The 24,278-nt window shown below is 41.6% G+C and overlaps 1 protein-coding gene across 1 annotated transcript in view; it reads left to right on the plus strand.

The window, feature by feature from the left end:
- Positions 1 to 5,087: 5,087 nt before the first annotated feature.
- LOC115113835 (calcium-activated potassium channel subunit alpha-1a) overlaps positions 5,088 to 24,278 on the plus strand; it is a 253,005-nt gene continuing 233,814 nt past the window's right edge. The window contains exon 1 of the mRNA XM_065012674.1: positions 5,088 to 6,062. Coding sequence (XP_064868746.1) covers positions 5,826 to 6,062 — 237 coding nt within the window. The 5' untranslated portion in view covers positions 5,088 to 5,825. The remainder of the gene's footprint in view (positions 6,063 to 24,278) is intronic.

A 24,278-nucleotide genomic window follows, 5' to 3' on the forward strand; every position in this document is an offset into this window, starting at 1 on the left:
GGTAGTTTACTGTAAGGCCCAGTCTCTCCTTCGCTACAGGGCATAGAGTTGGTAGTTTACTGTAAGGCCCAGTCTCTCCTTCGCTACAGGGCTTAGAGCTGGTAGTTTACTGTAAGGTCCAGTCTCTCCTTCGCTACAGAGCTTAGAGCTGGTAGTGTACTGTAAGGCCCAGTCTCTCCTTCGCTACAGGGCTTAGAGCTGGTAGTGAACTGTAAGGCTCAGTCTCTCCCCCGCTACAGGGCTTAGAGCTGGTAGTGTACTGTAAGGTCCAGTCTCTCCTTCGCTACAGAGCTTAGAGATGGTAGTTTACTGTAAGGTCCAGTCTCTCCATCGCTACAGAGCTTAGAGATGGTAGTTTACTGTAAGGCCCAGTCTCTCCTTCGCTACAGAGCTTAGAGATGGTAGTTTACTGTAAGGTCCAGTCTCTCCTTCGCTACAGGGCTTAGAGCTGGTAGTGTACTGTAAGGTCCAGTCTCTCCTTCGCTACAGAGCTTAGAGATGGTAGTTTACTGTAAGGCCCAGTCTCTCCATCGCTACAGAACTTAGAGATGGTAGTTTACTGTAAGGTCCAGTCTCTCCATTGCTACAGGGCCTAGAGATGGTAGTTTACTGTAAGGCCCAGTCTCTCCTTCGCTACAGAGCTCAGAGATGGTAGTTTACTGTAAGGCCCAGTCTCTCCTTCACTACAGAGCTTAGAGATGGTAGTTTACTGTAAGGTCCAGTCTCTCCATCGCTACAGGGCCTAGAGATGGTAGTTTACTGTAAGGCCCAGCCTCTCCTTCGCTACAGTGCTTAGAGCTGGTAGTTTACTGTAAGGCCCAGCCTCTCCCCTCCCAGGGACAGCTGGCACTCAGCTGATGACAGAGAAGGCTTAGCTTCAGTCAGACCCTCTCCATGTTCACTGCCGCCACTGCATCAGTGTGTGTGTGAGAGAGACAGAGTGTGTGTGTGTGTGAGCATATGTGTGTGTGTGTGGGTCAGTCAGAGAGAGGGAGCGTGTGTGTGTACACACGTCCATAGAGAACCACCGTGCTTGTTTCAGCAGATTTCATCTTTCCTCCAATTACAAAGGAAAATGTCAACCAGAGATGTTCAGTGATTCACAATTATGCTGCCTGCACTAGCCAACGCAGGTGGAGTAGAGAATTGTCGGCTAGGCCCGTTTTAAATGAATTATATTTGAATCACTTTGATTAATCAGATTTGGAATGTGTCCGTGATGTGAATGAATCTGAGATAATGAAGTTGTGGATAATTTAACAACTAATTTTATAGAAATGGAAGTGCACCTAGACTGTCACAGAAAGACAGACATGTAGACAATAATAGACTACTGTAAGTCAACCGTGAAAACAGCAGGGATATTGGAAAGTGGCAGTAGATGAGGTAATGGTAGGAGTTTTTCCAACCTAGCCAATATGCTTCTGCTTGGCCGTTGTAATTTAGGCTACTAAAGGTACTGTTAAGCACTTTGACAACTGCTGATTGTAAAAATAGCTTTATAAATACAGTTGATTGATTGATGGCATTGTTATTGGTAACTGGGGTGTTCTTTAGGGGGACAATAGGGAATTCCATGAGGCTAAATCCATTACAATACTCCATAATATCAAAGTGCAATTATGTATTTAGACATTTTAGAAATTATTAAAAATGTAAAGCTGAAATGTCTTCAGTCAATAAGTATTCAACCCCTTTGTTATGGAAAGCCTAAATAAGTTCAGAAGTAAATATTTGCTTAACAAGTCACATAATAAGTTGCATGGACTCACTCTGTATACAATAATAGTGTTGATCATTATTTTTAAATGACTACCTTATCTTTGTACCCCACATATGTAAGGTCCCTCAGTCGAGCAGTGAATTTCAAACACAGATTCAACCACAAAGACCAGGGAGGTTTTCCAATGCCTCGCAAAGAAGGGCACCTATTGGTTGATGGGTAAAAAAAAAGCAGACATTGAATATCCCTTTAAGCATGGTGAAGTTATTAATTACACTTTGGATGGTGTATCAATAAACCTAGTCGCAACAAAAATACAGGCGTCATTCCTAACTCAGTTGTCTGAGAGGGAAAAAAATGCTTAGGGATTTGTCAGAGAGAGGGAGCGAAATCTTGCTTGTTTGTAGGTGACCAAATACTTATTTTCCACCATAATTTGCAAATAAATTCATTAAAAATCCTACAATGTGATTTTCTGGATTTTTTTTCTCATTTTGTCTGTCATAGTTGAAGTGTACCTATGATGAAAATTACAGGCCTCTCATCTTTTTAAGTGGGAGAACTTGCACAATTGGTGGCTGACTAAATACTTTTTTGCCGCACTGTATGTTTGGTGGAAACAGCAACTAGCGGGAAAATTTGCATTTTCTTTATGCAGATTTTTTTATAGTCACATGAAAATCTGTCGCCAATTGGATGGAAACCTACTGTTTAATTTAACACTTTCAATATATTTAACGTCATGTAAAAATGTATTTCAAATACATGTAGATATATTTGCATCTTTGCTAAAATGCATGTAATGCCAAAATACATTGCAGAGATACATGTATTTTCTATTATTTTCTACAAGTTATTTAAAATATGATGGAAAAAAATGAATGTAAAGAATTCATTACAACAGCAACAAAGGATTCAAGAAACAACTTTCAAAACGAAAGGAAATTTCTTGGCAGGGAAAAAAAAAATCAATAAATGTGGGTTTTGACACTTATGTAGGTGTCATAACCAGCCATAAAATAACGCAATATGGGTCACAACAGGTGAACATATGGGTCATGACAGTGTTATGACCATATTATGACATAGTTATGACCATGTCATGACACTGGGTGTCAAGTAAAGTGTTTCCCATTTGACTGTTCAATGTTTCCATATTAAAATGAGAGTTCAGTTCACATAACAGATTTGACCTTAAAATGAGGGACAGACATAAATTAATCACTAATAAATAATAATCTTCAAAGCTAACTTGGGTTTAGCAATGATGGTGACATTTTTTTGTATTTTAGTGGGTTAAAAGAGGGACATGTCAAAATGCACTTTATTTATGTTGAAAATCAGATTAATTGAATTATCAATGTTGCCTATATTAAAGGGGACTTAATTTCATGTAACAGGCTTTGAAAATTCAATATTAATTTATACTTAACATATGAAAGCACTCATTTCGTGGAACGACCCAGTACAAATTAAGTTTTGCCCATTGGACATTGGTTGCAATGCTCTCCTCAAGTTAATTGGTTTATTTGTCATATGCACATGAAAGACATGGAGTCACTATATGACCGGTAATGTATCATGTTTAAATCAAATTAAATGGGAGCATGTTATCTCCCGTTGGGAACGTTTTAAGAAATCCAGCTGTAATCTTCAGGAACGAGTTAAATTCGGCCTTTATTTAACTAGGCAAGTCAGTTAAGAACAAATTATTATTTACAATGACGGCCTACCGGGGAACAGTGGGTTAACTGCCTGTTCAGGGGCAGAACGACAGTTTTTTTAAACTTATCAGATCGGGGATTCGATCCGGCAACCTCGGTAATCAATGGGGTGTATCGGCCAGTATCTTTTTGTCTCCATTTGAAACACCTGTTTTTTTTTTTTTGAGAATTATTTCTTAGAAACGTAGAAAATGAACATGAAATTGGATTTGTTATGCACATGTACGCGTTCTGTCCATTCCAATTTCCCCTTCCGAACCAGAGAGGAAGAGGCAAAGGGAGAGGTTTTACTCAGCCCAAAATCTGTCCACGAAGAGAGGAATTTTTGTATGGAGTTCAATGTTGAATTTGGACATACATGGCATTTCGGCAACTTTGAAAAAAACAATGTTATATCAGAGTTGTGCCTGTTGTCATAGAGATAAAGGACTCATCATGGATATAACCCATTTTTAGCATGGACTTTGCCATTGAGGGCTTCCAGCATTTTGAAGTAGGGAATTTTGGGGATTTTTAGGTGCAATCAGCCAATGAAAATTTAAATTTAAAAATTTACTATTTTAAAATGGAGATGTCCATGCTGTCACAGACGCCAAATAGCACAGATACAAAGATTTCTTTATAGCCTGTTCTTTGTGTGTATCTGCCCTCTCATTGGCTAGAATGGTCCTACCTGATCCCGCCTCACCCTGTACCTCTTCCATTTTTGAGGCCATGTATTTCCATTTCCAGAGCGGTCACTCGACTATCTTGTCAATATAATATACAATTAAGAGGAGTCACTACAGTCCCTGGTTCGATTCCAGGCTGTATCACATCTGGCCGTGATTGAGAGTCCCATAGGGCGGCGCACAATTGGCCCAGCGTCGTCCGGGTTTGGCTGGTGTAGGCCGTCATTGGAAATAAGAATTTGCTGACTTGCCAAGTTAAACAAAGGTAAAAAAAAAAAGAAAATCTTCTCTGCTACTAGCTCAGGCTCACGATTAGGGGATCAATGCAATATGTGACCACAAGGGAGAGCAGAATCTCCACTTTATAAATTAGTACATGGTAAAACGTAAAAAAAAGTTGTTTTTAAACCTGGCTAACGATAACGGTCAGAACAAGACGTTAGATATTTAAAACGAGAATTGGCGCTGCATAATTTCCGAGCTATGAATGAATTGATTTAATTGCTTAATTTCATCATCATAATCCATCTTTAAAATCAATAAATGTAATGCTTTAAATTATACATTTTGTATGGATATTTTACATGTGACAAAGCTACGTATTTTCATTTTAATTCTAGGTAGCCTACTTGTTTCCTTGGCATGAAGAAACGTTAAAAGAGCAACAGATTGCTTTTGTGTGGTTTTTCAACAGGTTCTATTCAAGCCGATGTGTGGACAACATATTTCTGCTGTATTCTTTTCTGGAAAAAGTAATCCTCTCCTTCTCCCTCAGACGCAAAACGCTTTCAAGACATTGGGTTTAGTGCATATTTGTGTAAGGATGTACGGATGAGAACGGTCGCCAACATGGACGTGGAATCACCGATAAGAGAATAATGTTTGAGGATCGCCTAAACCCATGAGTTGGCCGGATCTTGTTGATGGCTCCACCCCCGCTACCTGTAAACCGCCCTCCCAGTTCCTTATCATCTTCCAAATAGATCTGACAGTCAGCCGCTATCATCTGGCCGCCACTGAAGCAAGAAGAGGACAAGAAAACCTATGGAAAGCGTTATTGAACAGCTTTAATGAACGGAAATAAATAAGTCATCTGCGGTCAATAAAGAGAGAAAGTAGTAATCAACACCTAACGAGAGCGCTAAATGGACCAGAAATAACGGACTTAGAAAGCGGCGGTTGGTTCTCAACAAGGTGGAGTTTTGTGAGTGAGGGCGAGGGTTACCATCGATTGCCTTTACGCGATTTGGTTACCTGATGGAGAAACCAGAACGACATGTGACTCGAAGATAATTGCTGCCTTTCCTGGAAATATTGAACTATTACACCAAAAGAAACAACAAAGAAGAACAGCAACGGGATTTTCAATATATAATTATATGAACGAGTTTTGAAGAAATATCTGATTTCGCATACAATTCGCATATAACTTATTGTGCGATCTGTGAATGACTTCTGCTAATGGAACGATCATATCCTGTCCTTTGAAGTGCAGTTTCTGCGTCACAGGTCGCTGAGAACACAACATTTACGTTGAAGGACTGATGTAAACGGACAGGGTAGAGTACAGGAAGGAAGGTTGGTAGTTAGTTGAAGCAATATGGCTGAATTGTGGGGTATGGGGCACTGGCTGGAACTACCCATATCGTCTGGATACTAGTTATAGAACATGGAAACCTATCCCTGGGCATCAGTAGCCTCAGAATAATGCCTAAAGGTAAACATAGTTACTACCCGGACTCTCCCTCTATCCGCATATCCAAGATGGATGTGATCATCCCGTTCTCCCCAGATGTGCCCTGTGATAGCAACGGGCAGCGCATGTGGTGGGCTTTCCTTGCCTCCTCCATGGTCACGTTCTTTGGGGGTCTCTTCATCATTCTGCTCTGGAGAACTCTCAAGTACCTGTGGACCGTCTGCTGCCACTGTAACACCAAAAAGAAGGTTGGTCATATTCATATGTCCACACACAGCACATTTCCAATACCTTCAGAACTTGTGACAGAAATTGACTAAAGTCGATGTTGCTGTTTTAGTGTGGAACTTTGGCTTCATACCATTTGGATGCATATAGAATTGGGTATTTTCTTTACTATAGGCCTGTGACAGTCTGTGCAATAATGCTTCCCACCAAAAATCACTGAGCCACATTGTTACCTTTCCCCCAAATGAAAAAATAACAGTTATAACATTACAATACAGTTATAACACCTGCATAACAATCTAACAGTGAAACTTGTGAGTTATTACATTTCAAGTGTATTTTATTAAGTGTGAATTAGAGTATATGCCTTTTAGAAGTGCAGATCTTTTGTGTAATGATTTGGCATAATATTACTGAGGCTCTTGAGCTCTGCCTGTATTCTTGACACCTGTTGTTTCAAGTGAGAATTATTTGACCTGTCAGAAATCAATCAGAAACTAAATCATATCAAATAATTATAATACCGAAAGTATACTTTTTTTCATGTATTCATTATGAAAATGTTTGTTGGGAATTTTAGTTTTGTTTTTAGGGAATGTTTGTTTTGTTTTGAGGTAGGACACCATTTTTTTTAAAAACCACTCCGTGGTATATTTGGCCGAATGTTGAATGAACAAACACAGATGTATCACTGATGGGGGTCTCGTTTCTTCATTGTCTGAAATTACACGAGCAGGTTTAGAACCAAAGCAACTTGTTAAAGCCATTGTCATCTGTAGGCCTGTCATGTAGGCCTGTCATGTAGGCCTGTCATGTAGGCCTGTCATGTAGGCCTGTCATGTAGGCCTGTCATGTAGGCCTGTCTTAGCAATTGATGGATGAAAGGCAGCTGTGGTACTTCATACTATATATACATGCAGTATGTATATTCCGTTTATTTAATAGAAGTGTAACTCGATCAGACTGCGACAAATACACAAATTAACAAAAGGTGAGATTGCATCTGAAGAAATACTTTAGACACCTCTGGTTATAATGACAAACTTTTCCATGAAGCAATGTTGTCCAGGAAAATATGTAGGCTGGCAAACACGCACGCACGCACCGCACACACACACACACACAGTTCGTTGACAAGATTCCAACAGTTAGTCAGGAATAGTTTTCCCCAGTCTCTACCCTGGACACACCCCCACCACTGACAGCTGCTGTTCTATTACACCAGTCAAGCATTGTTGTGTGTCAAAGAGACATTCTTTAAAAGCATCATCAGTTGCCAGAACCATACTGTGTGTGTCACTAGAGTGACCAAATCTCTATATCAATAGTTGATAAAGGTGTCAGCAACACTAACAAGTTGCTGTAAATTTACAGCAAAACTTTTACAGTTAGCTACTGTAAATCTACATTACAGTACAGTTGTCACGATTGTCGTATGAGTGAGACCAAGGGGCAGCGTGTTATGCGCACATTCTCATTTAAATGAATGAAACACTGAACAAAAGCAACAAAATCAAGAAACGAAACGTGACGCTATACAAACTAGTGCTGACAGGCACATAGTCAAGATCCCACAACACAAAAGAGGAAATGGCTACCTAAATATGATCCCCAATCAGAGACAACGATAAACAGCTGTCTCTGATTGGGAACCATATCAGGCCAACATAGACATACAAAACCCCCTAGACAGACATACAAAACCCCCTAGACATACAAAAACTAGAGTACCCACCCTAGTCACACCCTGACCTAACCAAAATATATAGAAAAACAGAGATATCTAAGGTCAGCGCGTGACAACAGTACTGTAAAGAGCAATGCATTTTGTGGGTTGAATGGCATTCCACTACACTTCACAGTAAAGTACTGTATTACCTGTTTTGCTGTATATTTACAGCAGCATACTGTGAGTTGTGGTGCATTGTGGGAGAATGTTGTGGGTGGCAAAATAATCTAGGGCACATTAACATATTTTGAGGTATGCCTTGTAAGATGCTATATTTGTTGCATTAGTGAGAATACTGTACCACAGAATACAGTATCATACAATATTTTCAAATATAAATTATATTTGGCCAGTAAATTGACAGTAATTTACTGGCTACCAGTAATTTACTGTAAATATTGCAGGATTTTATTTACAGTGAATGAATGCTCACCACTAGCAGTGCAAACCTTCATCTTACTACTGCAGTCTTGACATTCCCATGGCTGTGTATGGACTGTGTTTGCAGTCTTTACATTCCCATGGCTGTGTATGGACTGTGTTTGCAGTCTTTACATTCCCATGGCTGTGTATGGACTGTGTTTGCAGTTTTTACATTCCCATGGCTGTGTATGGACTGTGTTTGCAGTCTTTACATTAACATGGCTGTGTATGGACTGTGTTTGCAAGCTTTACATTCCCATGGCTGTGTATGGACTGTGTTTGCAGTCTTGACATTCCCATGGCTGTGTATGGACTGTGTTTGCAGTCTTGACATTCCCATGGCTGTGTATGGACTGTGTTTGCAGTCTTGACATTCTCATGGCTGTGTATGGACTGTGTTTGCAGTCTTGACATTCCCATGGCTGTGTATGGACTGTGTTTGCAGTCTTGACATTCCCATGGCTGTGTATGGACTGTGTTTGCAGTCTTGACATTCCCATGGCTGTGTATGGACTGTGTTTGCAGTCTTGACATTCCCATGGCTGTGTATGGACTGTGTTTGCAGTCTTGACATTCCCATGGCTGTGTATGGACCGTGTTTTAGCATTCTTGACATTCCCATGGCTGTGTATGGACTGTGTTTGCAGTCTTGACATTCCCATGGCTGTGTATGGACTGTGTTTGCAGTCTTGACATTCCCATGGCTGTGTATGGACTGTGTTTGCAGTCTTGACATTCCCATGGCTGTGTATGGACTGTGTTTGCAGTCTTTACATTCCCATGGCTGTGTATGGACTGTGTTTGCAGTTTTTACATTCCCATGGCTGTGTATGGACTGTGTAGTTGTTACATTCCCATGGCTGTGTATGGACTGTGTTTGCAGTCTTGACATTCCCATGGCTGTGTATGGACTGTGTTTGCAGTCTTGACATTCCCATGGCTGTGTATGGAATGTGTCTATTTCTCAGGAATAGGGGTGACAATTGTCTTTGTATAATGCTGCTGTAAGAAGGGCAGCAGGTACCCTAGCGGTTAAGAGCGTTAGGCCAGTAACTGAAAAGTTGCTGGTTTGAATCCCTGAGGCGACTAGGTGAAAAATGTCCCCTTGAGCAAGGCACTTAACCCTAATTGATCCTGCAAGTCACTCTGGATAAGAGCTTCTTGTAAATGTAAGAACCGGTTCATCTCAATTTCTGATTCTATAGGCTTGCTGTGGATTATGTCATCTTGCCGATCATGAATAACGTTACATGATTTAATACTGTTTGTTGATGAACACACCTGGTATCGCTTTATTGTACAACTAATGAGGTGAGCAGTTAGTGGTCAGGTTACTTTGGCAGATTATTAGATCACAAATTAAGTGCAATCAATAGGGATACCTCCCTGTAGTGCACTACTTTTGACCAAGGCCCATAGGTATCTGGTCAAAAGTAGTGCACTATATAGGGCATATGGTGCCATTTGAGACAGAGCCTTATTTTCATCCTCCAAACTTGAAGAAAAACTCTAATGCGTAAAACTCTACAGTACAGGTAACAATGCATCATAGATGGAACTCAATGTCTAGCCACGTGTTTAATCATCCAGTGTAGTAATCACCTCCCAACCTAATGCAGATCAGTGAGAGAGATGGCAAAGAGAGGGAAGGACTTGGACCTTCAGTGATCTCTCTCGCTCTCTCTGTTTCTCTCCAATCGTTGTACCAACCATGTATAATATAGAGGATTCAATCACTCTAATGAGCATGGATCTATTTGACAACAAAGATTTGAGTTGGTCAAGAAAATAATAATCTTGTTTTGAGGAATTATAGTGCTGAGATGACCACTGCAGTATGAGCCAACGCTAAGAGAACTAGACCAGTGAGAAGAGTAGTGTGTGAGGTGTGAACCAGTATGAAACGAGACCAGTATGAGATTACTGTAGTACTCTCACTCATGTATCCATATACAGCTGGTGAGTAAAATACCCATCTAAAAGTCATTATCCTCACTGAGCTGTTTCGCATCGCCTGCCTGGACGGTTAATATGAAAATCATGATTATTTCTACTGTGAGGGAAATAATGCTTTGGCATTACTAAGGGAAATTACTAAGGGAAAGTGGTTATTTGACTATCAACCTGTTGCACTATAGTCTGTCTCCATACTGTATGTGCTGCTTGCAGCCCACTCCAAAATACATGTTCGGCATGACAATAAAGACTGAGTGTTTTAACTAGTTTACAGATATGAAACAAACAGACAATCATATCTCTCAAAAAGATCAAATTACCAGTTTATGCCACAAAACCAACTTTATAAGAGGCTCTAAAGATATGTTCTATTTGACAAACAAATGAATGACGTAGAATAAGGCGTTGTTGGCAGAATAGATGGATGCAGTTCAATGCCTGATTAATATAGCATATTCACCGTTACATTTCTTGGTAGTCCAACAAATACTGCTATCAGGTTGTAAATCACAGCTGACCTGGTATATTGTTTGCTGCAATCAGTCCTTCGGAGAGAGAGAAGGAATAGAGAGAGGGGGGCGAGAGAGAGAGAAAGGGGGAGAAGGGAGAGAAAGAGGAGAGAGGGAGAGAAAGTGGGGGAGAGAAAGAGTGGAGGCGAGAGAGAGGGGGAGAGAAAGAGAGCGAGAGGGGGGGTTAGAGGGGAGAGAGGAAGGGAGAGGGGGAGAGAAAGAGTGGAGGCGAGAGAGAGGGGGAGACGGGGGAGAGACAGAGAGCGAGAGGGGGGGAGAGAGAGAGCGAGAGGGGGAGAGAGGGGGAGAGACAAAGGGGGGAGAGAGAGGGGGAGAGGGGGGAGAGAGAGGGAAGAGAAAGCTGCTGGGGGGATGTCATGTCATTGGTTACAGCTAGGGATTTAAGGTTTGATACCGGAGCTCCGAGGCATGCGTCGAAATCGCTGAACAGTTTATCGCTTTATCAGAAGTATGTGATCAAGCTTTGTTTCGTTCGAAACAGCCACTTGATTGGGTTGGTAGAAGACAAAAATGCTATCCTGTGCAGGCGCTATGGAGTGTGGGACTTTGTCTATAATAATTTGGCTGCTCTAAATGATTTTGATCAGCAGGTGCCAATAGTGTACAATGTGACTCAAAGCCTGGAGTAACAAACTTATTTGACACAATTGGCTGGAAATGCTCAATGCTTCAGGAAGGTTTGTTTCCCCATCACTAGCTAGAGCTAGAGATGCAGGTGTCATCTGGTTAGCTAGCAAGAACTGTGAATCAGTTTGCTAGCTAGCAAGAACTGTGAATCAGTTTGTTAGCTAGCAAGAACTGTAAATCAGTTTGTTAGCTAGCAAGAACTGTGAATCAGTTTGTTAGCTAGCAAGAACTGTGAATCAGTTTGCTAGCTAGCAAGAACTGTGAATCAGTTTGCTAGCTAGCAAGAACTGTGAATCAGTTTGCTAGCTAGCAAGAACTGTGAATCAGTTTGCTAGCTAGCAAGAACTGTGAATCAGTTTGCTAGCTAGCAAGAACTGTGAATCAGTTTGCTAGCTAGCAAGAACTGTGAATCAGTTCTTGCTAGCTAGCAAGAAATGGGAATCAGTTTGCTAGCTAGCAAGAACTGTGAATCAGTTTGCTAGCTAGCAAGAAATGGGAATCCGTTTGCTAGCTAGCAAGAAATGGGAATCCGTTTGCTAGCTAGCAAGAAATGGGAATCCGTTTTCTAGCTAGCTATGCTGAACTTGAAAGACTGTTATCCGCAGTTAGCGTATCACTTAGTTGTCAATCAAATGTATTTGGCATCAATCAAATGGGAGGGCAGGCATGTTCGCATTCAGTTGTCAAAACGTGGGTTGGGAAAACAATGCATTGGCAGGCAAGCTGCAGAAGGGCGAGCAGTCTACTATTTCTATTGTTTATCATTGCAATTTAGTCTGCCGACTACAAGCTCATTTTTTGGGGGGGGATGGTTTATCTACTGTTCTCTCGATAGATTTGAGCTCATCTTGCTCTGGCTAACATTAGTTGTTGATCTTGTTATTATTGTTGTTGATGATGTTGTTGTTGTTGATGTGCATAGGCAACCGAGGGAGCGAGACCCTACCTGTTCATGGTTGTTTGAACAATAGAACTGTAAAGTTCCCAAATCTAAGGCACTCCCGTGGTATTTACATATTTGCAGAAATCCACTATTTTGTGGCTTTTGGCGAATGCTTTCTAACGATCTAAAGTCACACTGGTGCTACTGCCTGTAAACACACAGTCCAGTTCAAAGGGAAGGATGACAGGCCCATGTGGCAAATTCCTTATTTAGCTCCGATTGGCTATGGTACCACTGTCTGTGTAGAGTCTATCCTGAGGTGTGTTCAGTTCACTTGAATGTTTGCCATGTTACAGAACGGTTTGTACTGAATGACACATTTCCCCAAAACATTCTTGAACGTTTTTGAACAGATTTTGGGGTACGTTTGCTCCTGTTTGTTGGGTGTGGCGAGGTGTACCTTGAAGCAATGAGTGACGTATTTAAAGGGCAGTGGCCGTGCTGACAGCTCTCCACAACCCAACCTCTCCCCTCTTTTCGTTCAGTACAGCACCGTTTCCGTTCAATTGAACGTTCCAGAACGTAAAAACGTATTGAACATAGCCCTGGACAAGACTTGACACATTTTTATTAGGTTTTATTTACTGTAGTGTCTATTAATTGTCCAAACCCATGGCCGCTTTCCCACTCTATATTGCTATAGAATTTTCACAAATGCCTTAATTTCATTCCCAAACATTCTATCAAAGTTTGAAAATGTGAAAATGTCTTTATCTAAGTGCTCGCTTCTCATACGTAAAAAAAGGCCTCATATTCTTTCAGCGGGTGTATATGAACTGATTTTATTTCACGTTGCTAAAACGCTGTCAGTTCCACTTTAAAGCACCATGAGAGACTGGAGCACTAGGTAATGATGAGTAAGCCGGCGTTTTTACCAGATCGAACCAATGGAACGAACATTAATCACTCTTCCTCTCTCGTGTGTCATCCAGCTCTCCTTCCTTCTGCCCTCTCCTCTTTTGCATGTCACTCACTCCTGTCTTCCTCTATTTTCTCTCCCCCAAGAATCACACACCCACACACACAGATGTAATGTCAATCAGTCGACAGGCAACTGGCACATATGTATGTATACAATGCGAGTCAGTTTTTTTGGTTGCTAAGCAACAAGCAAAGTAATTCATTTTAAGTGAAAATCCTTCCCCTTATGCAATTGTCTAGGCTCAGGATCTAACAGAGAGCTGGTTAGTGTAGGAACAGGAACACCGTTTCCCACCCACCCCCACCCAATCTGTGCATGTGATTAGCATCACAAACAAAGCACCTAGAATAGAGCAGGTGCTTTTAGTGTTTCATAGATGGAGGCTGATAATCTGTTCCGTTTCTCCTTGTTGTTTTTAAGTTGGCCTCTCTCTGCTTATGAGGGAGATATATCCCCCCACTCACCCACTGCAGTGTCCTGAAAGGGGAAGCTCCAGGCTGCTCTTTGAGCTCTAGGCTGCATCCCAAATGGCACCCTATTCAATTTATAGAGCAGTACTTTTGACCAGGGCTAATAGACCGCTGGTCAGAAGTAGTGCACTATAATCGGGAATATGGTGCTATTTGGGACACAACCCCAGATTGACTGTATTCTCTGTCCTCATTACCTCCCTTTTAACATGTCTGAGACAACTGGATAGGTCAAAACAATCTCTCACATTGATTTTACTTAGGCCTATACAGTCCAATCAGATCTGTGAAGAGAAGTGAAGGAGGGTAGAGGGGAGGGAACATCTATCCTGGAATGGAACAGCCAGATCTCTTCTCCTCTTTCGCTCTCGCTCCCCCCTCTCCCTCCCATGGATGTAGTTTCCTCATCTGATGACAATGCTGTGAGATTAATGAACTGCTGATGAATAATGCCCATTATCACTGACTGACTGTCAGGTCAGGGAAAAGAAGAAAGTGGTGTTCATGGTGAACACCACAGTGCATGCGTCCCAAATGACACCCTATTTCAGAAGAGTGGTCGCTGTTATGACAGCAAAGTCCAACTCAATATTAATGCCCATGATTTTGGAATGAAATGTTCGACCAGCGGGTGTCCACATACAGTTACACTACAAGTCTTTGCTAGGTAAAGCTCTGCCTTATCTCAGCTCACTGGTCACGATAACAACACCCACCCGTAGCACGGGCTCCAGCAGGTATATCTCATCCCCAAAGCCAACACCTCTTTGGCCGCCTTTCCTTCCAGTTCTCTGCTGCCAATGACTGGAACGAATTGCAAAGATCGCTGAAGCTGGAGACTTGTATTTCCCTCACTAACTTTAAACATCAGCTATTTGTGCAGCTAACCGATCGCTGCAGCTGTACATAGCCCATCTGTAAATAGCCCATCCAATCTCCCTCATCCCCATATTGTTTTCATTTACTTTTCTGCTCTTTTGCACACCAGTATTTCTACTTGCACATCATCTGCACATCTATCACTCCAGTGTTAATTTGCTAAATTGTAATTACTACACTACTATGGAATATTTATTTCCTTGCCACCTCATGCCATTTGCACACACTGTATATAGACTTTCTTTTTTCTATTGTGTTATTGACTGTACGCTTGTTTATTCCATGTGTAACACTGTGTTTGTGTCGCACTGGTTTGCTTTATCTTGTCCAGGTCGCAGTTGTAAATGAGAACTTGTTCTCAACTGGCCTACCTGGTTAAATAAAGGTGAAATTAAAAACAAGTAAAAAATAAAAAATCAGCATCACCAAAAGTAACAGATTACATTTTGAAAGTTGACTACCAAATCCTGCTTACCAGTAGCAGCAGGTTCCAATTGCCAGGTATAGTTTGCATCCAAAATGGCACCCTATTCCTATATAGTGTACTACTTTTGACCAGAACCATGGTCAAAAGTAGTGCACTATTTCTGAAGAAGGCATTTCACTAGATGTTGGAACATTGATGTGGGGACTTGCTTCCATTCAGCCACAAGAGCATTAGTGAGGTCAAGCACTGATGTTGGGTAATTAGACATGACTCGCAGTCGGCGTCCCAATTCATCCGAAAGGTGTTCGATGGGGTTGAGGTCACGGCTCTTTGCAGGCCAGTCAAGTTCTTCCAAACAGATCGACAAACCATTTCATTATGGACCTCGCTTTGTGCATGGGGGCATTGTCATGCTGAAATAGCAAAAGGCCTTCCCCAAACTGTTGCTACAAAGTTGGAAGCACAGAATCATCTAGAATGTCATTGTATGTTAAAGATTTCCCTTCACTGGAACTAAGAGGCCTGAACCATGAAAAAATTATTCCTCCTCCACCAACTTTACAGTTGGCATTATGCATTCGGGCAGGTAGAGTTCTCCTGGCATCTGCCTAACCCAGATTTGTCTGTCGGACTGCCAGATGGTGAAGTGTGATTCATCACTCCAGAGAACGTGTTTCCACTGCTCCAATGGCGGTGAGCTTTACACCACTCCAGCCGACGCTTGGCATTGCACATGGTGATCTTAGGCTTGTGTAACGCTGCTCGGCCATGGAAACCCATTTCATAAAGCTCCAGATGAAAAGTTATTGTGCTGACATTGGTTCCAGAGGCAGTTTGGAACTCGGTAGTGAGTATTGTTTTTATGTGCTACGTGCTTCAGTACTCTTAGGCCCTGTTCTGTGAGCTTTTGTGGCCTACCACTTTGTGGCTGAGCCTTTGTTGCTCCTAGACATTTCTACTTTGCAATAACAGCACTTACAGTTGCCCGTGGCTCTTTGCACAGTAGAAATTTGACAAACTGACTTGTTGGAAAGGTGGCATCATATGACGGTGCCACGTTGAAAGTCACTGAGCTCTTCAGTAAAGTCATTCTACTGTCAATGTTTTTCTATGAAGATTGCATGGCTGTGTGCTCGATTTTATACAACTGTCAGCAACGGGTGTGGCTGAAATAGCCGAATGAAGGTTTGTCCACATACTTTTGTATATATAGTGTAGCTGTCCAAAATCTTAATCAGTAATGTAACTTTTGGATTACCCAAACTCAGTAACGTAATTACATTTACATTTAAGTCATTTAGCAGACGTAATCTGATTACTTTTCCCATTAGAGGAATTAGAACAAAAATGTATATTACCAATTGATCAACATATATTGCAGGATAAATTAATGTTAGAGTTTACATAGCTGGCCATAAATGGATGTTGCATTTTACTTCATGGGTTGATTATGTGTGCTTCTTATATTCCAGAGGAAAAGGACCCATCGTTTTGACAGTTTATACTGTGAGTCCCAAATGCCACTTTATTCCCTTTGTAGTGCAGTAATAGGATGCCATTTTGGACACAGCCTTAGACTGATGGTGGTCTGGGTTATGTGCAGACATGGCTCCATCCATGCCCTCATTAATCAATGTGCATCACTGCTGGGTGTCTCAGTCTGTCTAGTGCAGCGGTCCACAACCTTTTCCATTCTGGGGACCACCAAATCACCAGGTGTCAGTGTGAGGGTTAACAGACAGTAGTCAGGTTTTTTTTTCTCACCTTTATTTAACCAGGTAGGCCAGTTGAGAACAAGTTCTCATTTACAACTGCGACCTGGCCAAGATAAGGCAAAGTAGTGCGACAAAAACAACACAGCGTTTCACATGGGATAAACAAACGTACAGTCAATAACACAATAGAAAAATCTATACAATGTGTGCAAATGTAGTAAGATTAGGGAGGTAAGGCAAAAAAAATTGCCATAAAAGTGAAATAATTACAATTTAGCATTAACACTGGAGTGATAGATGTGCAGATGATGATGTGCAAGTAAAGATACTGGGATGCAAAAGAGAGAAAAAAACAACAATATGGGGATGAGGTAGTTGGGTGGGCTATTTACAGATGGGCTGTGTACATGTGCAGTGATCAGTAAGCTGCTCTGACAGCTGATGCTTAAAGTTAGAGAGGGAGATAAGACTCCAGCTTCAGTGATTTTTGCAATTTGTTCCAGTCATTGGCAGTACAAAACTGGAAGGAAAGGCGGCCAAAGTAAGTGTTGGCTTTGGGGATGACCGGTGAAATATACCTGCTGAAGCATGTGCTATGGTTGGGTGTTGCTATGGTTACCAGTGAGCTGAGATAAGGCAGGAATTTACCTAGCAAAGACTTATAGATGACCTGGAGCCAGTGGGTTTGGCGACGAATATGTAGCGAGGGCCAGCCAACGAGAGCATACAGGTTGCAGTGGTGGGTAGTATATGGGGCTTTGGTGACAAAACAGATGGCACTGTGATAGACTGCATCCAATTTGCTGAGTAGAGTGTTGGAGGCTATTTTGAAAATGACATTGCTAAAGTGAAGGATCGACAGGATAGTCAATTTTACGAGGGTATGTTTGGCAGCATGAGTGAAGGAGGCTTTGTTGTGAAATAGGAAGCCGATTCTAGATTTAATTTTGGATTGGAGATGCTTAATATGAGTCTGGAAGTTGAGTTTACAGTCTAACCAGACACCTTGTTATTTGTAGTTGTCCACATATTCTAAGTCAGAACCGTCCAGAGTAGTGATGCTAGACAGGCGGGTAGGTGCAGGCAGCGATCGGTTGAAGTGCATGCATTTTGTTTTACTTGCATTTAAGAGCAGTTGGAGGCCACGGAAGGAGTGTTGTATGGCATTGAAGTTCGTCTGGAGATTTGTTAACACAGTGTCCGAAGAAGGGCCAGAAGTATACAGAATGGTGTCGTCTGCGTAGAGCTGGATCAAAGAATCACCAGCGGCAAGAGCGACTTCATTGATGTATACAGAGAAAAGAGTCGGCCCGAGAATTGAACCCTGTGGCACCCCCACAGAGACTGCCAGAGTCCGGACAACAGGCCCTCCGATTTGACACACTGAACTCTGTCTGAGAAGCAGTTGGTGAACCAGGCGAGGCAGCCATTTGAGAAGCCGATAAGAATGCGGTGATTGACAGAGTCGAAACCTTGGCGAGGTTGATGAAGACGGCTGGACAGTATTGTCTTTTATTGATGGAGGTTATGATATCATTTAGGACCTTGAGCGTAGCTGAGGTGCACCTATGACCAGCTCAGAAACCAGATTGCATAGCGGAGAAGGTACGGTGTGATTAGAAATGGCCGGTGATCTGTTTGTTAACTTGGCTTTCAAAGACCTTGGAAAGGCAGGGTAGTCTGTAACAGTTTGGGTCTAGAGTGTCTCCCCCTTTGAAGAGGGGGATGACCGCGGCAGCTTGCCAATCTTTGGGGATCTCAGACGATACGAAAGTTTGAACAGGCTAGTAAAAGAGGTTGCAACAATTGCAGCGGATCATTTTTAGAAAGAGAGGGTCCAGATTGTCTTGCCCAGCTGATTTGTAGGGATCCAGATTTTGCACCTCTTTCAGAACATCAGCTATCTGGATTTGGGTGAAGGAGAAATGGGGAGGCTTGGGCAAGTTTCTGTGGGGGTTGCAGAGCTGTTGACCAGGGTAGTGGTAGCCAGGTGGAAATGTAATTTTACCTTTATTTGACTAGGCAAGTCAGTTAAGAACAAATTCTTATTTTCAATGACGGCCTAGGAACAGTGGGTTAACTGCCTGTTCAGGGGCAGAACGACAGCTCGGGGATTCAAACTTGCAACCTCTCGGTTACTAGTCCAACGCTCTAACCACTAGGCTACCCTGCCGCCACAAGCATGGTCAGCCGTAGAAAAATGCTTATTGAAATTCTCGATTATCATAGATTTATCGGTGGTGACAGTGTTTCCTAACCTCAGTGCAGTGGGCATCTGGGAGGAGGTGCTCTTACTCTTCATAGACTTTACAGTGTCCCAGAAAATTTAGGAGTTTCTGCTACAGGATGCACATTTCTGTTTGAAAAAGCTAGCCTTAGCTTTCCTAACTGACTGAGTATATTGGTTCCTAGCTTCCCTGAAAAGTTGCATATCGGTGCAAATGCAGTACGCCACACAATGTTTTGTACTGGTCAAGGGCAGTCAGGTGAGGTTAAGCACTTTTAGAATAAACAGATATCCTCTACTGATGGGATGAGGTCAATATCCTTCCAGGATACCTGGGCCAGGTTGATTAGAAAGGCCTGCTGGCTGAAGTGTTTTAGGGAGCGTTTGACAGTGATGAGGGGTGGTTGTTTGATCGCTGACCCATTACGGATAGAGGCAGTGATCGCTGAGATCCTGCTTGAAGACAGCAGAGGTGTATTTAGAGGGCAGGTTGGTCAGGATGATATCTATGAGGGTGCCTGTGTTTACGGATTTAGGGTCGTACCTGGTAGGTTCCAGGATAATTTGTGTGAGATTGAGGGCATCTAGCTTAGATTGTAGGATGGCCGGGGTGTTAAGCATATCCCAGTTTAGGTCACCTATCAGTACAAACTCTGAAGATAAATGGGGGGCAATTAATTCACATATGGTGTCCAGGGCACAGCTAAGGGCGGAGGGGGGTCTATAGCAAGCGGCAACAGTGAGAGACTTATTTTTGCAAAGGTGGCTTTTCAAAAGTAGAAGCTCAAATTGTTTGAGCACAGACCTGGATAGCATGACAGAACTCTGCAGGCTGTCTCTGCAGTAGATTGCAACTCCACCCCCTTCGGCAGTTCTTTCTTGACGTAAAATGCTGTAGTTGGGGATGGAGGAGGCTTCTGATGTTAATATGCATGAAACCAAGGCGTTTACGGTTACAGAAGTCAACAAATGAGAGCACCTGGAGAATAGGAGTTGAATTGGGCGCTACAGGGCCTGGGTTAACCTCTACATCATCGGAGGAGCAGTAGGATAAGGGTACAGCCGACAGCTATAAGAACTGGTCGTCTAGTGCGTTGGGGACAGAGAATAAAAGGAGCAGATTTCTGGGCGTGGTAGAATAGATTCAAGGCATAATGTACAGACAAGGGTATGGTAGAATGTGAGTACAGTGGAGGTAAACCAATGCGTTGGGTGACAATGAGCGGTTGTCTCTGGAGGCACCAGTTAACCTTGGTGAGGTCTTTGCATGTGTGTGGGGTGGGACTAAAGAGCTATCTAAGGCATTTTGAGTGGGACTAAGGGCTCTACAGTGAAATAAACAATGAAAACTAGCCAAAACAGCAGTAGACATTAGAGAGAGGCATAAAGCAATCACAGGTGTTGATCAGGAGAGCTAAGACAACAACGGGCAGAGCGGGTCAGTTAGGTACATACAGGACCTGAGTTCGAGGCTGGGGCCGGCAGGTAAACAAAATGAGGTACCAAGTTATTGAAACAGTCCAGGGGGCATCAGCTGTGTAGCCGAGTGATCATAGGGTCAAAAGAGCATCAATAGGTGAGTCAGGGTGCTGTTCGGTATTCACTACTACGCTTGGCAAGCAGGGGACACCTGAGCACATACTTTAGCTCAGGAAGTCAGCTGACCACACTGTTAATCCTCTGTCATTCTCTGAGAGAATATTCATACTCTGTTATGGATAATGTTTGAAGATGGTCATACCATGGATCATTTATTATTTGATTTAGATTTTTTTGGACCCCTGTAGGTATATAAAATAACAAATTTGGGCTTTACTACGATAGTACATAGAAACACATTGAATTACACATTCATAATCGGCAAAAAATAAATAATGAATAAGGTTTTGAAGTGTCTGTCCTATATCTAGGAGGTAATAAGAAATCTCAGGAAATGTTTGTTTTTTGGACACATTTATATTTAACCCCCTTTTTGCTACAAAACTTCCTCCATACTTCCATTTGCTTGTATGGGTTACCTTCAGATGAGTACCGTTTCACATGTGGGGGTCGTAGTTCAAAACGGAAAACACTATTGTGTTCGTGACAGTCTCATTTTTCCATAGAGTGGCTAAACCGTTCAGACACTACAGACATTTTCATGAGAAGGCCGATTTTCGGATGTCTCATGGTTTGAAAAGTTTGGTGTTGCTTAGAAATGTCCTTGTTTTTGAAAGAAAAACACCTTTTTTGACCATTAACATAACATCAAATTGATCAAAAGTACAGTGTAGACATTGTTAATGTTGTAAATGACTATTGTAGTTGGAAACGACAGATTTTTTTATGGAATATCTACATGGGCGTACAGAGGCCCATTTTCAGCAACCATCACACCTGTATTCCAATGGCACGTTATGGTAGCTAATCCAAGTTTATAATTTTAAACGGCTAATTAATCATTAGAAAACCCTTTTGCAATTATGTTAGCACAGCTAACATAATTGCTGGCCAAGAAGGCTAGCATCCCAGAGTCGCCTCTTCACTGTTGACATTGAGACTGGTGTTTTGTGGGTACTATTTAATGAAGCTGCCAGTTGAGGACTTGTAAGGCATCTGTTTCAAACTAGGCACTCTAATGTACTTGTCCTTTTGCTCAGTTGTGCACCAGTGCCTCCCACTCTTTCTATTCTGGTTAGAGCCAATTTGCGCTGTTCTGTGAGGGGAGTAGTACACAGCATTGTACGAGATCGTCAGTTTCTTGGCAATTTCTCGCATGGAATAGACTTAATTTCTCAGAACAAGAATAGACTGATGAGTTTCAGAAGAAAGTTAATTGTTTCTGGCCATTTTGAGCCTGTAATCAAACCAACAAATGCTGATGCTCCAGATATTCAACTAGTCTAAAGAAGGACAGTTTTATTGCTTCTTTAATCAGATCAACAGTTTCAGCTGTGCTAACATAATTGCAAAATGCTAGGTTTTGGGCTTCTTTAAAATGTGCTCTGTAAATGCTTTTCCTGATCGGATTTTCACGCACACACACGCACACACACAGAGAGAGATTGTGTATGACAGGTATATTCTTACATGGAAAAAGGTTATTCTTGTTATCTGTGTAAATGATATGTTTTACTCACTGTTATATTACTCTTCTCTAACTTCTGAACTTGCACATTCAGGACATTCCCTTTCATTCCATTCTTGCTTAGAATATCCTGTATCTTATAAGAGTTATGCCTACAGTCTCTGATTGAAAATTATTACGCGCAAAACAAAAAATGGGATGAATGGAGATATTCTGGTAATGTCCAAGTTTAGCAGTTACAGAAGTGTAATTTTATATGAGTAAGCACTAAGCAATCTGTGTGAGTCTTTTGTTAATCAACTGGCAAAATATTGGCATTTATTGGACTATAGCCCAAACAGTGGTAATAACAGGTACTTTAACACCACTTTTGAATTTTTTGAGATGCCTCCATATCTTTTAGTTTTCACCATAGAGAACGGATTAATTTATAATTGAGATCTTGTGACATATGTATTAATATGTTTTTGAATAATGCAAAGACTTCTGCAGAAATTGTATCAAGGGCCTCATGTTCTATTCCTGTTCAATATCTTCTTCCTTTAAGAACTGATGTTGAAGGATCCAGAGATTATAGTGCTGATCAATCATGTCTAATATCCGACATGGTAGAGCCTAGATTTAGTTTGGATGAAAGTGTAACCTAAATTTAGAAGTGACTGCATAATGTATCAAATAGTCAGAAAGCAGATCATTTACAAAGCTAATGATATTGCAATGATTAATGATGTATAGTGTTACAAGAATATATAAAAATTGATGTTACTAATTAACAAAGTCATTTTTCTAAACAATTTGTTTATACCCTGGCTTTCATCTGTGCAAAATGTACATAAAAACTGCAAACACTATAGAACGACTCACAAACAGGAGTGAAATAGGCTTACCTGAGAGCATACGATTGTCCATACACAACCAGCCCTTTCAACTTAGAACAGATAGAGGGCTTCATGGGTCCCCCCAAACTCAAATACCCAAGATCCGGGTCCAAAGTTCAAACTTTTCCCCCGGGTCCGGGTCGGTCCTGTTTGATTGTCATCGGGTCTCGGTTCTATGTAACTACACCTGATAGACCAGAGTGGACCCAACCACGGCTCTGCATAGCCTATACCATATTTATTTGACTCTATTACATTTCCTTATAGAAGGGATATCCAACATAGTGGCTTGTGAAAGTATTCACCCCCTTGGCATTTTTCCTATTTTTTGCCGTCACGGCAGATTTCCTCCTCTTCATCTGAAGAGGAGTAAGGATCGGACCAAGATGTGGCTGGGTAAGTGTTCGTCATTTTATTATAAAACATAAACTGAACACTAAGAAATACAAAACAATAAATGTGAACATAAACGAAAACCGAAACAGTGTCGTGACAGACACAGAAACAAACACCCACAAACCAACAGTGAAACCCAGGCTACCTAAGTATGATTCTCAATCAGAGACAACTAACGACACCTGCCTCTGATTGAGAACCATACTAGGCCGAAACAGAAACCCAACCTAGAAACAGAAAACATAGAATACCCACCCAACTCACGTCCTGACCAATTAAAACAAAGAAATAACACGAGAACTAGGGTCAGAACGTGACAGTTGCCTTACAACCTGGAATTAAAATAGATTTTTGTAGGGTTTGTATCATTTGATTTACACAACATGCCTATCACTTTGAAGATGCTTTTTCTTGTGAAACAAACAAGAACTAAGACAAAAAACAGAAAACTTGAGAGAGCATAACTTTTCACCCCCCCAAAAACAATACTTTGTAGAGTCTCCTTTTACAGCAATTACAGCTACAAGTCTCTTGGGCTATGTATCTATAAGCTTGGCACATCACTGGGATTTTTGACCATTCTTCAAGGCAAATCTGCTCCAGCTCCTTCAAGTTGGATGGGTTCCACTGGCGTACAGCAATATTTAAGTCATACCACAGATTCTCAATTGGAATGAAGTCTGGGCTTTGACTTAGCCATTCCAAGACAATTAGATGTTTCCCCTTAAACGACGGGAGTGTTGCTTTAGCAGTATGCTTAGGGCTGTTGTCCTGCTGGAAGATGAACCTCCGTCCCAGTCTCAAATCTCCAGTAGACTGAAACAGGTTTCCCTCAAGAATTTCCCTGTATTTAGCGCCATCCATCATTCCTTCAATTCTGACCAGTTTCCCAGTACCTGCCAATGAAAAACATAGATAGTATTCTCGGGGTGATGCCAAAAAGCTACATTTTGGTCTCATCTTACCAGAATACCTTCTTCCATATGTTTGGGGAGTCTCCCACATGCCTTTTGGCGAACACTAAACATGTTTGTTTATTTTTTTCTT

Source organism: Oncorhynchus nerka, linkage group LG28, assembly GCF_034236695.1.
Source record: "Oncorhynchus nerka isolate Pitt River linkage group LG28, Oner_Uvic_2.0, whole genome shotgun sequence".
Lineage (NCBI taxonomy): Eukaryota > Metazoa > Chordata > Actinopteri > Salmoniformes > Salmonidae > Oncorhynchus > Oncorhynchus nerka.